Genomic DNA, 19,020 nt, shown 5'->3' with positions numbered 1-19,020 from the left:
ATTTTTGATCTTAAAAATACAACTTAAAATGTAAAAAAAAAAAAATATTATAAAACCTTTTGGAATCGATAATACTGGCTATTCAGCTAATATCATGCACGAATAATTAACGCATAAGCTTAGAATTTACCAAAAACACGTGAGCTGAGGTGTTAGCTTGTCACGTGTCAGATTGTCAATAATGTCGCTGCAGAACTAAATGTAATCAAGGTTGATAAATACTATTTGGGGTAACTCTTCAATTTACCTTTTGTGGTGAATAGGCCACTTCCTGAGTAGAAATTTTTTCGTCTTCCTTAGAAGGACCGGACCAAGCATGCCTGATCAGGATTAGATAAGGCATGTAACGCAGATGATTGGTCTGGACCTGATCAGGATGAGATGAGATTTCTTGATCGGGTCCAGATCAGGAAATCTCGTCTCATCCTGATCAGCCGGTTCGGTCTGGTCCTTTTAAAAAACCCGAATGTATATTCTTGAAACATTTGTTTAACAAAAAAAAAAGTGAATTGATATTATTAAATATGTTACTTAACATAATTATTATGATATTTATTTCCGTTTATTTTTTCCAATGTATTATTTATATATGTTTTTACTTTAAACATTAATTATTTTTATTTATTTTTATGTTATTAATTAATTATTATTATTAATTAAATTTTATTTATTAACTTTTAATAATTAACTACTAATTAACTATTTCCTATTACTTACGACTGCCACTGTGTAGAAATGGACTGCCTGCTAGACTATCCTGCTAACTGTATATATACTAAGTGCGCTTAAAAACTTTAATAGCGCGATTCAGGCTCAGTTCGCGTAATTTCTTTCAGGCTATCCTGATCTGGACATGAACGGGGTCCTGATCCAGTATGCCTTACCATACTTGATTATATTTTACATGAGGCTATCCTGATCAGGATCGGACCGGGTCCTGATCCAATATGCCTTACCATACTTGATTATATTTTAAATCAGGCTATCCTTGTCTGGACCAGACCTGGTCCTGATAGAACTTGCCGGATCTGGCATGCCTCATTCTATCCTGATCCGGTCCAAATACATGATCTGGTTGAGCCTAACCTTTTTTCTAGTCGGGTTAATCTTTTGGATAACTAACACGCACATCTTTCAGATAAATAAAAGCAATTTTCACTGGACATACATTAACGTAAAATAAAAAATAAAAAATACATGTTCTCTGTCTGGGGTGATTTTTGGGAACGCCGTATCCTTTATTTAAATATATATATATATATTATAGGCATTTCATCAGCATTTAATCGTTTAATTAATTAAATGTAAAACACGCTTAAATTTTTATTCAGTCTTAAAATATTAGCGATGATTTGACACCTAGTAATAGTAAAAAAAATGTACAAGTTTTTAAACCTTTGCGGCTACTGTTAATATTTTTATTTAAATAGGGCTTACCTTACCACGATTATCATTTTGAGATTACCGATATTTCACCGATTTCAACTACTATAGCCGTGATTAACGCGGGCAGTCTTGTTTAAATGAAACCATTGGTAAAAAACACGATAAAATAATATTACAAAAGTAAGACATCGTTACTGAAGTCATCCGTCTCGTGTCACTATGTCTTGTGTCGCTCACTCAGACATGTAATCTCCCGCGTACCGCAAATAAGTGTCAACCCAAGTCTAGTATGAAGTAATAGTACTATATTTTATTGCAACAAAACACTTATAAAATATAATAATAATTTTGGTAACGTTAAAAAAGCATTAATAATGTCAATTTTAACTTAGGAGCTTAAAAACCAAACAAATGTGGGGCACAGATCTAAACATTTAACGTAAATATACATATTATCAAATACCTGAAAAATTATACCGATTATTAACAGCAAGACTCAACGTTTTGAAGCAAGTGATAAAATATATTAGCCCAAGAGTCTGCGAGAGCCAGACCTTCGCTATTTTATAAAAGCCGAAATTTTCTCAGCGCATGTTTCAAACGTAGGTAGAAGCAATGTCCAAATATGAAGTTAAGCTTATAGGGGCTTTTGCAGATACCAGGTAGCAAAGGTCCTTTAGCTCCTTATAACAAATATTAGATAAATATTTGTTATTGAACTTGCACATATCGTTTTCACATTTAACAGTAGTAAAATTGATTTTAATTGCTATTTTTACTCTAAAATAAATGTCTCAATAGTCATGATGTTTTTGTTTCTTAATATCCAAATATTTCGTCTATGACGACGTTGAATATAAGCTTCTTCATTTGTGATACACATTTTAAGATTAAAACATCACTTCAGCCTATCACAGTCTGGACATAGCCCTCCCCAAGTTCACGCCAAAAATTGCGCGAACTCGTGTGTTTTGCCCATAGTCACCACGCTGGGTTGGATGGTTATCCCGCCATCGATCGGCTTTACAAATTCCAAGATGGTAGTGGAACTATGTTACCCCTTAGTTGCCCCTTAGGCGTAACCACACAGCAACAAAATTACAAATATAGCTATACATTTTTTAACATTTCCTATTAAGATGAGAAGCTCTATTTATCCTCTTAAAATATATTATTATTTATTATTTTTTTTTTTCGTTTTATTTGATGTTTGTATCATTTATGACTAAAATTAGAAAATGTAATCCCACATGACTCTACAACCAGCTGTGATTTCGCAAGATCATTAATTAGTTCCCACTAAACGTAGCGCTTTTTAAGACTTGAGAGGTTTGTAAGAGAAGTATGTAAGAGAAATAAATAATAAAAGAACTATATACTAATACATTAACAAATTTATTTTAGTGAAAACTATTAAAAATTCTTATTCCGCCGCCCACAGCGAATGATAAAATATGAAGTATTAATCGACTTGTCCTACATATTTAAAAATTGATACAAATAACTCTAAAGGTTAAGTACGAGAAAATTTTATTTCCTTTTCTTTATATACCATACGGCAACGTAACAAACAGTTAGTCGTTACGTTAGCAGACTCGTTAAAAGTTTGTGTAGACAACACGCTGAAACTATATCTACGTTACCTAATTCGATATTCAAATTTACAGTTGAACACTGTACTGTGTAGAAGCTCCAAAGATTTTACATTATCTCTATAATTTTACCCTTTACAAACTTAGTGATTAAAACTGGCACTATTGCTACCGAAAATAAAACAAAAAAAAATCTTTTTTTTTACTATTACAATATACAAAAGTTTTTAATAACAAAAACCATTTTCGCTATCGTTGTTTCCAGTATGTATGTATCTTTTGTCTTTTATTACAAATTCATATGCAAAACTTTAAGTACAATACTTGTAATGTACTGGTATATTTGTAAGTACATACTGCTATTTCATTCAATGATCTGAAATTGAGGCCAAGAGCGTACAAATAGGTATTGAGCCAATGATGTCAAATTAAACTAATGCAACATCTATTGTCTTTGAACTATCGCGCTTTATACTATAATATAATCGGTAGGTGTTTGAATGATAGGTGTAAATGTGTTATTAGTTTATTTATTATTAGTGTTGTTTATATTTTTTAACTACTGACTTGACGAAATGTGTTGTATATTTAACATTCAATTATTCGTTTTTAAAAATTTATTTTATAATAACAATAACGTAAATATAAGAAATAATTAGTTAATTTATTTCAGTCATTCGAAACGTCTGTATACATATTTTGGCAATTCGATTTTATTTATTTAAAAAACAATAACGAAAAAAGAGTATTTGTGAAAAATATGAGCTATAACATGACTAAATTACCATCCATAGATTTTCATTATTATCTCTGGTCTCTTACTAACAGACATATTTGATGGTACCGTATCTTCGGCCCTCGAATTAATTAATTACAATCTACTCGTAATCATATACTAGAAAGTAATTAAAAACAATAAACATTCTGACACAAAGTTTGTAAATTCAATATTGATTAATTGTTGTAGTTACAGCGCAGATATTAAATTCTCATAATTGAAACAAATAACAAACAAACGACATAACCAGGTTTTCTAACGGTGATACTGAATCATTTTAAAAAACAAAATGTATTTTACTATCGAATTTAGTTGACAAACGTTTTTGATAACCAGTTAAATATTTTTATTTTTTATTTTAAATTCCTTGTAGTAATAAAAACAACTTTAATTACTCCTACGCCTTGCTTATCACGAACAAGTAAATGAGCTTCACATTATTAAAAGAGTGACTTATTAAATTCAATTAAAAGGCCTATGCTTTGTAGTTAATAGCGACTGCTTTTTATTTTTGAAAAAGTATTTAAATAACTTTAAAAAATTAATAAAAAATAGTATTTCTTGTTACTAAGTCTCGATTACAACAAAAGCAATATTTCCATTTCTTGCAAACAGAATTCTAGCCATAGTAATGTTGCCTGTTTATTTCTCCTAAGTCTGTCTGTGAAACATTTAAAACTTTTACAGAACATGTATTTAACTGAGGTAGGGCACAGTAGGAATTTCCTGCTCAAAATATGGAGCAGCCCGACTGGGGTAGTACCTTGACCTTACAGAAGATCACAGCTAAATAATAATGTTTTCAAGCAGTATTGTGTTCCTGTTGGTGAGTAAGGTGACCAGAGCTCCTGGGGGGGATTGGGGATTTAGTCGGCAACGCGCTTGCGATGCTTCTGGTGTTGCAGGCGTCTATAAGCTACGGTAATCTCTTACCATCAGGTGAGCCGTACGTTTGTTTGCCGACCTAGTGATATAAAAAAAAATGTGCAATTTCGAATACACTGTATGTATTGCACTTATAATACATGCGGCATATAAATAGTAGATTTTACAATATCATTTTCTACAATCTAACATTATAAACTACAAGGACGTTTGTAGCCGTCCGAAATAAATAAACTAAATCCAATAAATTGGAGGATACACAACCTAAACAAATTCACAAATAGCGTGAGAGGCAAATCAACGTTTGTAAGGTAGGAATATAGAAGTAATAAGGAATATAAAATAACAAACCAAGTAAAACTAAATTACGTTCAAATAAACTAATAAAATTGATGACGTTGTTATCTGTTAATTTGTTGTGTCGTATTACACGATAAACGAGTAGTTGGGTAATTTATTACGAGAGAAAAGGTCTGAACTTGCGGATGATTTATTGGCATGACCTTAATATTCTTTAGGATTGTCTTGAAATAATCTATTAATAACACATACAATTTTCTCTAATGTTCTGCCTGTATTTGGTAAATTATTTTACGACTCAGAAACATTATAATTAAACTACATATAAAGTTAATTAGACGTGTTTATTACTTGTGATTTAACATTACTCATCTTTAACGACGCTTTCATCATTTCTTTTTCTGCTTAAATTCAAATACAAAAATGAATTCGTGATCAATTGACGAATCTTAACTGATTACTCTTGAGACTAATAATTTTAAGTACTCCGAAAAACACCGAAAAGACAAATAAAACACGTTTTTTTTTAAGCAACAGATAAGAGAAGCCTCAAGAGTATTCTCAAAATTAGTTGTGACGTAAATTATTATCAGCAATGTGATATTTTCTTTATTTTTCGCTTTTATTGGAAGCGTAGTACAAGTGATTATAAAGAAATTAATCAGATAACAAGTCGACATATGATGAGTGGCTAATGAAATATTTTTTGTGGTTTTAGGAATAGTCTAATAGTGACAACGTTAGTGCTGTCACTCTATCCATCAGTCTGTCTGTCTAAGGGCTGTACTTAGCACCTCAATTCATAGACACAGACTACAGACAGACAGCAGCGTCTTCGGTGTGACAAAGCCAGCCCTGCGATCACCAAACCGTTGCCCAGCGTGGTGACTACGGGCATTATACCCCATGATTACGCACGCACTTCGGCCCTCAGTTCTCGACAGTCCCACTATTCCCGGCTACGGCATCAGTCACGGTAACGGTTGGATGGAGGCTGCTAAGAATCACCGGGTTACGGGATGCTGCCACCCAACAGTACACCTGGCAACAAATAACGGATGTACTCTACGGCTGAACCATCACGTCACCGAACTCGAAATAGAACTAAGGCCTATCAACTGGAGTATACTGGGGTTATCTGATGTCCGAAGATGGGATAGGGACACGATGATCGTGGATTTTAGACATTTGTTCTGCTTCCATGAAGATGATGGGCTTTCCCAAGGTGCCGTCGGTTTTCTGGTTTACCAGAATCTTATTACTAGCAACGTTGTGAAAGTTAGCAGTGTGTCGACCCGGGACCTATCTAGTACTTAAACTTACTGACAGGTTCTCTCTGAAAGTACCACCAAACACATACATAACCCATGCCATACATGGAACTACATCGGGCTTCACAACGTTGTTATGGGAGATTTCAACACCAAGTGGGAGACCGTGACGCATCAAAAATCAGATCACTCGGACTGGGGCACAGAGTTTATTCGTTACAAACATTCAAAAATTCAAGAATACAAATCTTTTCTCTTTATAATATTAGTTTTAGTTAAGTGATATACAATAATTCCTTTTAGAGTGGTTAAGTTGGTTAGTTTAGTTAGTTTTATAAGCTTATTATAACATCGCAACATTAAACTAGTTCAAGAGAAATTCAATATTATATTGATTCTCTCGAGTCAGATACGGTGCCAATTCTGAAGATGTTTACACTAAGTAAGAACTTTGTACAATAATCTGTGTTATATACGAGTATATTATATTATATAATATAACACTTATTTGATTTTTTTTTTTTTCTTTTTGTCGCAACATAATTTGAAGCCAAAAAAGGAAAGATGTAATACCAAAAGTATTCATAACTTTTATATTTGATTCAGTTTCGAATATAGATTTTTATTTCGGATATCCGATAGTTTCATATATGATTACGGAGCTCCATAACATCCCTAATATAAACTAAATCGTATTAGAATATAGTAGCGTATCCGCAGCCCGGCTGCTCTTTGGCCTGAACGTCAGTAGGTATTAATATCTTAGCCACGGTTCGGCCTCATCACAAAGTAATATATATCATCCTTTATTCCGTTATCTTTGTCGTATGATATTATACTCGGTATCGGAATCTCAATAAGTCAATATGGATCCTTAAAAGGCTTAACATTACTTGTACAAAATAACTATACTATAAGTTTTGTTGTAAAGCGTTTTTTAAAATATATTTTATAACGTCAATTTTCCCGGTTTTACTATAATTTGTTATGTATTAATATTTAATTTAATTTTTCTGTCTAAATGTAAAACTAAATGACAAATGCTTATAACGATTTATTAACCGACTTCAAAAAAAAGGAGTAGGTTACTCAATTCGACCGTATATATATATATGTTGCAGTCAAAACTCTTAACCAGTCAAAAGCACTATTGACTAGCAAAATCAGTCAGAAGTACTTTTGACCGTTTGCTTTAGTCAATAATACTTTTGACTAAAATAACAGTTAAAAGTACTTTTGCCCAATGGAGCTGGTTAAAAGTACTTTTGACTAAATGATTCCGTCAAAAGTGTTTTGACTGGTTGTATCAGTCAAAACTCTTAAAAAGTTAAGGTGGTCGATAAATATAACGACAAACGCACATATAAACTTTTATATTACTCATTATTAGTGGAAAACGTACTGATATTAAAACAAAAATGAGTGACTACGAAAAGAAAGAAGGCTTTTTGCAAAGAATTTTAGCGATGGAAGATATAAAAGATAGTCATTTTAATGTGATGACAAAAGAAAAATTTGAAAAGTTTGCAATGGTTGTGGAAGACGCGAAATTTAATGAAAAGGAAACACCATTACAGTACAGTAGACTACAACGCTTTAACACATTGAAGTTTGTGGTATAAAAAAATTAGTTACAAACACAGAACCTGTCAAATATTTTTGCCGGCTGAGGAAATCTACGACATTAATGATGCTGCTCATATTTCTATAGGGCATGGTGGTCGCGATAGACTTAAGAATGAAACGGCAAAAAAGTACGCTAATATTACAAAAGAAATGATTAATGTATATTTATCAATGTGCGAAGTATGCCAAAGGTAGAAAAACAAGAAAAGGATGGGTGAGATTTAGAAACCGATCCTGCACACTGAAATGAACAGCCGCTGCCAAGTCGATCTGATTGACATGCAGTCGCAAGAAGATCGGGGGCATAAATTTATTATGGTTTATCAGGATCATTAGACTAAATTTATTCACATTCGAGTTAATAGTGCTTTTGGCTGACGCTTTTTTGCAGTTAAAACTACTTTTGACGGAGAGCGTCAGTCAAAAGTATTCTTAACCGCGAATTTGCAGTCAAAAGTACTAATAACCAATAATTTTCAGTCAAAACCACTTTTGACCAACTTGTCCAGTCAAAAGTACTTTTGACTGATTTCGCTAGTCAATAGTACTTTTGACTGGTTAAGAGTTCTGACTGCAACATATACATATTTAATGTATGTTTGGGGATAACTCCGTCGTTTATGGACCGATTTCGATAATTCTTTTTTTGTTGGAAAGGAGATATCCCTAGTTTGGTACCATGATAAGGAAACCAGGATCTGATAATGGAGTCCCAGAGAAATCAAGGGAAACTCTAGAAAATCCGCATAACTTTTAACTCGGTGTACCGATTTTGATGATTTTTAATTTAATCGAAAGCCGATGTTTATCATGTCATATTTAAATTTTATCAAGATCTGATTACAACTTTTGGAGTAATCTTTGAAAATGCGTATTTACTTGACTATTTTTTCGTCTACCTACGTTGTATTACTTGTCGATATAATTGAAGTCGGTATTTCTTCGTTTGCCTGCAAACATAATTATATTTATAAAATATAATCACATTCCTTATATTTCGGGTGGATTTAAAAAATATATGATAACGTTATTCTGGTATAAACATTAAAATAAAATCAGCCAAGTGCGAGTCGGACTCGCGCACGAAGGGTTCTGTACCATTGACTAGGTAAAATATTTAGATATTTTTGTCTAAATATTTTTTATTTTAATTTTATTATGTTGCGAGTGAATAGGTTACTTCTAAGTAAGCGTGCTCTATCTTACACCATATTTTCACTTAACATCAGGTGAAATAGTGGTCAAACGCAAGCCTATCATTGTATAAAAAAAGGCAAATATACAACTAAGTATTTTTCGACTATTTCAATCGTCTACCTGTTGCCGTTTATTGATGTCGAGCAAAAATAGGCAAAAAATGACGTTTGTTGTATGGGAGCCCCCCTTAAAACATTTATTTTATATTGTTTTTAGTATTTGTTTTTATAGCAGCAACAGAAATACATAATTTGTAAAAATTTCAACTGTCTAGCTAGCGGACGGACGGACGGAGAGACAGCGAAGTCTTTACTCTTTGGGTACCGAACCATAAAAAATTAGCCACTATAGTCTATAGTGGCTTACGAATTATATATCTGTCAAAGATCTTAATCTGAAACTTTTTGTTATTATCTACTGTTAAATTATAATTCACTAAAATAAATAAATAAATTTTAGTTAAATTTCAGTTTTAACAGTTTCTCTCAAATCAAAAATAGAGTTATGTTTAGCATAAATTTTAAAAATATAAGCTTTATAACTCATCTAGTTTTTTTTTTTCAAGATTTCCACGTTCACACAGAAAGTTAGGCTTAATTAAAAATATATAGAAATTAATTAGCAATAGTTTAAAATTAATCTATACAAATAAATAAAATTGTGGTGTCTGTTTGTAACATTAAAATAACCACTTTTGCATGCAAATGCATATGGATGTATACACGGCACATATACCAAAATTATTTTTTACCATTTTTGTCTATCTGTCTGTTTGTTCTGGCTAATCTCTGAAATGGCTGGATCGATTTTGACGGGACTTTCACGGCAGATAGCTGATGTAGTACGGAGTAACTTAGGCTACTTTTATTTTAGAAATTTATTTATTTTATAACTCAGCGAACTGAACAATAACTTTTTTGTTAAATTCCACGCGGATGAAGTCACGGGCACAGCTAGTATATTAATATTACACTTGGTCAAGCTACTATATACATATAGAATACATATGCGATAGATATTATTAAAGATATCATCTGACACATGGGACTTCTCGTTAGGTATCTAATACAAAATGATATTCTCGACACGTGTTGGAATCTTAGACACTTCAATCTAACGACATTTCATTTGGTGCAAGTATTAACACTCTGGATTGTTAGCCGTGATGTGCATGTACTAAACACACATAAATGTGTGTAAAAGAAGCTTTGATTTACACATAACGCCCATTTTAAAGAATTTTTTTACCGACACTGACCGAACCGAAAATTGAGAATATTCTCAGGAAAGTTAAATTGTAAGAACTTTTTTATTTTTAATAAAAAGGAAATAATATAAATAAAAATGATTAAACAATTAATAGACTACAACTGCAAGTACTTTTATCACTAGTAGTAAGTAAAACCTTTTCATAACGATGGCGGCCATCAGTGAGAAATAAATTAATCTACATTATTTCTTTTTAACCACTGACATATAAATCTTCCGTATGTTTTATGTACGCAAAACTTTCCACGCATTCTTAACATCTTCTCAATCCACAAAACGACTATCACTTCCGTGATATACAATACTCTATTGAAAATATACCAACGCTAATATTATAAACACTATATAACTCCAAAGCTTGAATGGGAATATAATGTTGCTATAAAAGCACACAATTTGCCATCTCTAATACCTCTTTTATCTCTATTTTAAGAAGAAAATGTTCGTTTTTGTTTTTTATTCTTTTAAATTAATGAAATAACTTACAATGTATTGCACTTATCTCCGTTTTTTATGGTACCTTAACTAATAAGACCTAGACTTGTTTTAAAAAGAGCACTTTTATTTCTGAGCTGTGACAGCATTCATAAAAAAACTTAGTGAAGAACTAAGTCTGGGCGATTCAATTTTTTTTTTTTTTTTTGTATTTCTTAAATATAAAGCTATGTCTTGCATTTAAGTAGTAACAGCTTAAGATTATTTATAAACATATTATAATTATTTCATAGAAAACGCGACGGGATTTCCAACAATCGATTTGTCAGCTCTTATTTAAGATCTCTACTTAGTAGGTTGTGTATATTGAAACATAAGCTCCTATATAAAATCTGTAGAAAAAAATTGTTTAGCCCTGACTCAATCTAGTATCAGTTATGGACAGGTAGCTACGGTAAGACCTATAAAACTCATCATCATCATTACAGCCTATACAGTCCACTGCTGGACATAGGCCTCCACAAGTTTACGCAAAAAATAACGTGAACTCATGTGTTTTGGCCATAGTCACCACGCTGGGTAGGCGGGTTGGTGACCGCGGGGCTGGCTTTGTCGCACCGAAGACGCTGCTGCCCGTCTTCGGCCTGTGTATTTCAAAGCCAGCAGTTGGATGGTTATCCCACCACCGGTCGACTTTTTAAGTTCCAAGGTGGTAGCAGAACTGTGTTAGTCGCCTCTTAGGACCAGGGATATTCCGGTATGGGTTATTTACCTTTATAAAACGGTACTTATCGAATCAAAATAACGGCAAGAGAATCATTCGGTAACCGAATCATATCGGTAATACAGTATCGAAATAAACCGGTAGTAGGCATAACGTTCGCGTCGTAAGTTTAAGCGGGTAATTCCCGTTCTTGTAGCTGCGCTGCGCTAGCTCGGATAGCGGTCCGAACGTACACCATATTATCTCTATCTCATTCGCTCCCGTGTGTTGCGTGATTTTACTTAAAACTTATTTATTTGTGATAGACGACAGGCCCCGGGCGTGGCGCGAGCAAGTCTTCATCTCTTTTTCGCGTTAATGTTTATATTGCATATAACGAATAATTCAAAACAAAAAAACTTAATTACTTTTATAGTTAAAGAAGCCAGTCTTATGAAAAACCAAGCATTATCAATAAAAGCAAAGGAACATTACAGATTCTTCATTTTAAACGATGGCTCACAGATTTTGTCACCCTCTGTTACTTCTCCGAATCATTTAAAACCGAAATACATAACGTTATATTTCGGTATTACAGTTTAATCGGTAACCGTTTTATTACGGTTTTGGAACCGAAATAAAACGGTAACCTTTTCAATCGGTATCCGATTCATACGGTAGCGTTTCAAACGGTTACCTTTATGAATCGGTTTGGCGAACCCTGCTTAGGACACCCACGGGAAGAGAGAGGTGGCTATATTCTGTAGTACCATAGCCACACAGTACTAGTATGAGTTTTAACTCATTTAAACAATATTTATACTTTACAGTTACGTCTATTAAAAGAGTCTCGTTCTAACATCCATAAAATACATATCTCGTTCTAAACTACATATAATAGAATAATCGTTCTAACATACATAAAAAAATACAATCAAAATGAGAACCTCCTCCTTTCTTTTTGGAACTCGGTTACAAATAATAAATCTTCATCTGCTGGTGTATGTATGCTGATTAAGGTGTTTTGCGGGATTTCAGACCACCGACATAAGATTCATTCTTCCAGAGGTGCACATAAAAAAATATTCCAGGATCTAGAGGTCATTTAATATTCGTTTTACATTATAATTGTACATATTTGTTTTATACTTATATATTTTGTATTAAAATACGCGTTACGCCCGCTAACTTACACATACAATTTTTTTACACAAGATAAACTGCATGAACCATCTAGTTTAGTCATAAAGTGAAATAAAATAATACTACCATAGTAGTAGTTGAGGGCAGCACCAAAAATAAAGGTTTTGAAAGCATTTCCTGTACATTTATTCGCCTGCCTTTGTGTGAGCCACACGCAATGACGCATGAAAACTGTTGGACAAAATTTAATTAAACTCAGTGGCGTTGTAAGCATGACTGACATATTCGTATTCCGCATATATTTTATACATGATAAATGATAACATGTAAAAATTCAAAAATAAGGACTACTCTTGACTGTTTGAAATCCGTAGACATTAAAAAAATAGTAGTATAGAGATTCAAATGAATACACACCAATACAGTGATGATTAAAAATTTCAAATTCAAATATCCAATATGAACCGCTATTGGATTCTTTAATCTTGTAAATCACTAATCAGACTTCAGAGTGCCCTTAAAACACCACCTAAAAATCAACGGTTTGCGGATTCGATTCTCGCTCGAGTTGGATATTTGTATTTGTAAAATTATTTGTTATGATGTCTGTCCTTGTAGGTCTCTCCATCATGCCTCGGAGAGCACTTTATACCGTTGGTCCTGGTTGTTATCAATAATAATAATATAATAAATACCTGATAGCTATCGTCACTCACACTTCGTACAACTAACATTTCCCCTCCTATTCACCCCTTGACCACAATGAAGAACAAGAAAAAAAGTAACGTTAAACAGCGGCTGCACCTCCTCTCTCTTAAAGTGCACCTCACCAACATACGAGGATTGCACTCAAATCTCGTTGCAGTCCACCACCACCTGGAGACTGAGAGGCCGTATTTACTTTTTCTTACGGAGACGCAAATTGGTAGCCCAGCAGATGTAACGTACCTGCAGTACCCTGGGTATTCGCTCGAACATAATTTTAAATCTCACGCTGGAGTCTGTATGTTTGCTCGTGATGATGTCTGCTGCCGGCGTCTACGTAACTTAGAGATACCCAACCTTTCCATCATGTGGTGTTTATTGGACACGGTCATGGAGCAGATTGTGTATGCCTGTACCTATCGGTCGCACAGTGGTGATCGGGAGACAACTCGGATGTTCGATTATCTCAGTGAGACGGCTGACGTGGTCCAACGTCGGTATCCGGCTGCCCAAATGGTATTTCTGGGGGATTTTAACGCTCACCACCAAGACTGGCTGTTCCCATACCAGAATACCGACCACGCTGGGAGAAAGGCGCTCAAATTTGCCCTGTCGCTAGATCTTACCCAGCTAGTCCAAGAAGCAACACGAGTACCCGACGTTGACGACCATACACCTAATTGTTTGGACCTTCTGTTGACAACTGACCCAGACCGGTCCTCGGTATCAGTTGCAGCTCCCCTGGGCACATCTGATCACTGTGTGGTAAAGTCAGTATCTAACTTTCACCCTCTGGATACAGGTCCTACCGGAACCAGACGTGTGTGGCGATATAAGTTGACAGATTGGGATGAGATGCGACACTTTTTTGCATCCTACCCTTGGCGGCGGACTTGCTTCTCTTCCTGTGACCCGTCGAGTTGCGAACAAGAAATATCGGAAGTGATACGTCAGGGGATGGAGTACTTCATTCCATTTGCTGATGTATCACTAGATGGCAAGATCCCTAGGTGGCATAATGCAGAATGTGCCGAAGCTGCAGCCCATAAGGACAGCGTTTGCAGCGTGGGCTGAAGCCCGTACCCTTAAATCTCCGGACATAACTACGTTGAAGAGAGCGTTCAACTCTGCTGCCAAGTCCTACAAAAGGGTTCTTAAAAAAGCTCGTTTCAACCGTATTAATCGCATCGGAGCCAAATTAGCTTCCCATCCACGCGGTAGTAGAGCATTTTGGTCACTCGCTAAGTCGGTTGAAATGAGCTTCTGCCGTCCTTCGCTGCCTCCTCTGCTGAAACCAGATGGATCGCTGGCCTTCACTGCGACAGACAAGGCTAACGTTTTAGCGAATCTGTTTGCAGAAAATTCGCTCCTTGATGCAGGTAGTGCCTCACCGCCCAGACATCTCACATCTCAGATCATCACGGAGTACTCTCAAAACTGAGGTTTTGAGAGTACTCCGTAACTTGGATGTGAATAAGGCTAGTGGCCCTGACGGGATACCAGCAAGAGTACTTAAACACTGTGCTCCTGAGTTGTCTCCTATTCTCACGCGCTTGTACCGCCTCTCTCTAAAATCCGCTCAAGTTCCTAAAGCATGGAAGATTGCCAACGTACAACCTGTACCTAAAAAAGGTATTCGTGCTGACCCGGCTAACTATAGACCTATCGCGATCACCTCCATACTGTGTAAAAGTTTGGAGCGTATACTTAATGATAAGCTCCTAGCATACCTCGAGTTGAATGACCTCCTGTCGGACCAGCAATACGGTTTCCGCCGTAACAGGTCCACGGGGGATCTTTTAGTGTACGCCTCGCACATCTGGGGCGAAGCCTTGGACAAGCACGGAGAAGCGCTAGCTGTCTCACTTGATGTATCGAAGGCATTTGACCGGGTCTGGCATGAGAGCCTATTGAGCAAGCTTTCAGCTTACGGAATACCCCCGAGCTTGTGTGACTGGATTTCAGATTTCCTGAGTGGGCGATCATTTCAGGTGGTCTTAGATGGCTCCTCGTCTGACTTGATGACGGTTAATGCCGGTGTCCCTCAGGGATCGGTTCTCTCCGCAACCCTCTTCTTGATTCACATAAATGACCTCCTCAGGCCTCAGGTATCTTTGGATACGCGGATGACAGCACTGTTACGGAGAGATACGTGTCCGGTCCCCGAGCTGGTGGGGCTGAAACTCATGAGCATAGAGAGGCCCTGGTTGAACGCATGAATTTGGCTTTGAAAGAGGTATCCGATTGGGGCGACGCCAACCTAGTCAAATTTAATGCTTCCAAAACACAAGCGTGTCTTTTCACTGCTAAACGGAGTCCATTCCCATTAGCTCCGACTTTCCGGGGTGTATCTGTACCGATCACAAATAGTATTGATCTTCTAGGCATAAATATTTCGTCTAATATGAACTTCGGACAATGCATAGAATCCAAGGCAAAAATTGCTGGTAAGAAACTTGGCATCCTCAATAAAGTCAGGCAGTACTTCACACCGGAACAGCTTCTTACTCTCTACCAAGCACAAGTTCGATCGTGTATGGAGTACTGCAGCCACTTATGGGATGGCTCTGCCAAGTACCAGCTCGCTGCTTTGGATTCTGTGGATCGACGCGCCAGAAGACTCATCGGTGACAAATACTTGTTCGCTCTAGACTTCAAAGTCTCGAGCATCAGCGCAAGGTTGCCTGTTTGTCGGTATTTTACAGGTTATATTTCGGAGAGTCTGCTCTAGAATTACATAATTTGGTTCCACCATCACCTTTCTACCACCAAACCGCAAGGCATCGCATGAATCTGCACCGCTATGTGGTTGAAATTCCACGATCTCGCACTAAACGATTTGCTTCCTCGTTCCTAATACGCACCGCAAAAATTTGGAATGCCCTTCCGGCTTCCGTTTTTCCAACGAACTATAACTTGGGTATCTTTAAATCAAGAGTGAATAGGCATCTTCTAGGCAAGCGCGCACCACCTTAGGCTGCATCTTCACTTGACTTCAGGTGAGATCGCAGTCAAGCGCTAGTCTATATATTAAAAAAAAAAGCCTATGGCAGTTCGCTGCTGGACATAGGCCTCCCCAAGTTCGCGCCAGATATCCCGGTTTTTCGCAACCCTCATCCAGCCTTCGTAATCTTCCTCCGGCTATCTTACGTAGATCTTCGGTCCAACGGCCCGGAGGACGTCCCACACTGCGTTTGCCAAGACGTGGTCTCCACTCCAGGACCCGTCTACTCCAACGGCCATCGGTCCTGCGACACAGATGACCAGCCCACTGCCACTTCAACTTGCTAATTCTGTGGGTTATGTCTCATTTCTAATCCTATCTTGGAGAGAAACCCCAAGCATAGCCCGTTCCATTGCATGTTGAGCGACTTTAAATTTGTGGACCAGTCTCTTCGTCGTGTCCACGTCTCGGCTCGGCAATTTTTGAATTTTAGAACATTTATAAGGTATTCAAAATCGCCCGTAACGTCGTGTATCTTTTTTATGATATAGCTAGCACCTAGTTGAAGACTTGTCTCGCTAGAAAAAAAAAATATTTTACATAATACATGGAAAGCATAACTGTAATTGCTGTGAAATGGTAAAAGTTAGAAAATAATGACAATCATAAATAACACGAATTATACTTTTTATTAAACTTTTTACTAAACATTTTATTTAAGCAAAAAAAAATCATATGGGTCGGGGATGTAATTTACAAAAATGATAAAAATATTCATAAAATCCTATTAATTTTACTGTTTTATACAATTATTTTTTTATGAGCAAGACTTTCTCATATTACATTATCATTATTTTTTATCACAGACAGTCTTCATTACCACTTAATATATTAAAACGTTTATTAACGATCTTAGTAATATTGTAATAAATATTCATAGCAATAATTAATATGACAAAGGCGCCAGAATTGAGGGACATCAGTAGTGAATATATATTGACGTTATTAATATAATATAAAGTTTCAATAGATGCAGCAGCGTTTATCATTTTTATTACATACGAACTCTAACTACGCCTTCTATAACGTGGCCTTCGAGCCTAGTAATAAAGTATGTTGGAATTGACGTTGGCTTTGAAGTTGGCTGTAAATTATCTGACGTATCTCTTTAAGCATCTTTTTTATGCTACTAGTAGCAAACGAGCATACTCTGTACCTGATGTTGAGCAGTCACCGTAGAATATAAACACCTACAACATCAGGAGCATCACAACCATCTTGTCAAATATACCACCTCGTCACTGATATACCACAGAAACGCAATACTAGTTAAGAGCAGTTTTATTTGGCTGTGATCCTTTGTACAGGTGATATACTTTCCTAGTTTTTCTGCTACATATTTTCGGCAAGATATTTTCGTATATTTTTATAAGTGAAGTTTATTTAACACGTAATCACATCATCATCACAGCAGCCTTTCGCAGTCCACTACTGGACATAGGCCTCCACAACTTCACGCCAAAAATGGCGTGAACTCATGTGTTTTGCCCATAGTCTGGTGACTACTGTGACGCTGGGCAAGCGGGTTGGTGACCGCAGGGCTGGCTTTGTCGCACCGAAGACACTGCTGTCCGTCTTCGGTCTGTGTATTTCAAAACCAGCAGTTGGATGGTTATCTCGCCATCGGTCGGCTTTTTAAGTTCCAAGGTAGTAGTGGAACTGTCTTATCCCTTAGTCGCCTCTTACGCCACGGGAAGATAGGGGGTGGCTATATTCTTTGATACCGTAACCACAAGCACGTAATGTGTTAATTAAATTCTTCGGAAAATAAAAGAAAAGCAACAGTTTGTTAAACTTGTATTTAATGCCTCGTTACGTTACATTACTCAAAAAACCAAATGATAAATTAAAACGCGTCTAATATTTATTTGAATTTATCCCCATATTTTATGTAAAAAATGATAATATCGATTTGTATTTTTCATTAAATAAATTAATTGATAAAATATTTAAATGGCTGTGAAACGTGAACAGAGAAAATAATTTTAATAGGATTGAGCACAGCTAAACCCTCGTCAAAACCTCTGTTGAAATAGAAGAAGAGGTACTTCATTTAAAAAAATAAACGACTGCCAATTGCATTATGTACGAAATTTTAACAATGGTGCTATCAAATTATAAAAGGAAATCATTGATGAATATTGAAAAACAAATTTTATTAGATGACTAGCTGCTGCTCGCGACGTCGTCTGCGTGAACGCTATACAGCACTAAAAATACCTACGATTATACCTTTTAAAATAACATTCATTTACCCGTTTCTTCTTTACATTTCATATCTACAGAAAAATCTCATAGATGGCGCTGTTTTACAATTGTCTTGTCTACTTATATTCATTTAATTATGTTTACGGGCTTAGTTACTTATACTGCGTGATTTTTATAGTGTGAAGCTAGCTTATATAGCATGGTTATTAACATAATAACAACATTCAAATATGCGTTGTTAGATTACACGTTGTTACAGAATGCGTTGAGGAAATAAAGGTTCACTGCTCGTTCCCGGTAGGTGATAGCGTGATAATATGTAGCCTATATGTTGACCCGACTTCTTAATAATATTCGTGCCAAATTTGAAGTAAATCCATGCGGTACTTTTTGTGTTTATCCCGAACATACATACAGACAAACACAAAAATTCTAAAAACTATATTTTTGGCTTCGGTATCGATTGTAAATCACACCCCAAGTATTCTTTTAAAAAAATATTCAATGTACAGTTTTGA

General features: G+C 35.7%; 1 protein-coding gene across 1 annotated transcript; it reads left to right on the top strand.

Moving 5' to 3' along the window:
• The first annotated feature begins 13,347 nt into the window (after positions 1-13,347).
• Positions 13,348-14,364, top strand: LOC123661855. Its single transcript, XM_045596794.1, has one exon. It carries the CDS (start codon positions 13,348-13,350, stop codon positions 14,362-14,364), a length of 1,017 nt encoding a protein of 338 aa, XP_045452750.1.
• The last annotated feature ends 4,656 nt before the right edge of the window (positions 14,365-19,020 follow it).

Source organism: Melitaea cinxia, chromosome 17, assembly GCF_905220565.1.
Source record: "Melitaea cinxia chromosome 17, ilMelCinx1.1, whole genome shotgun sequence".
NCBI lineage: Eukaryota > Metazoa > Arthropoda > Insecta > Lepidoptera > Nymphalidae > Melitaea > Melitaea cinxia.
Note: the sequence above shows the minus strand (reverse complement) of the source record. Positions and strands in the feature narration are given on the sequence as shown.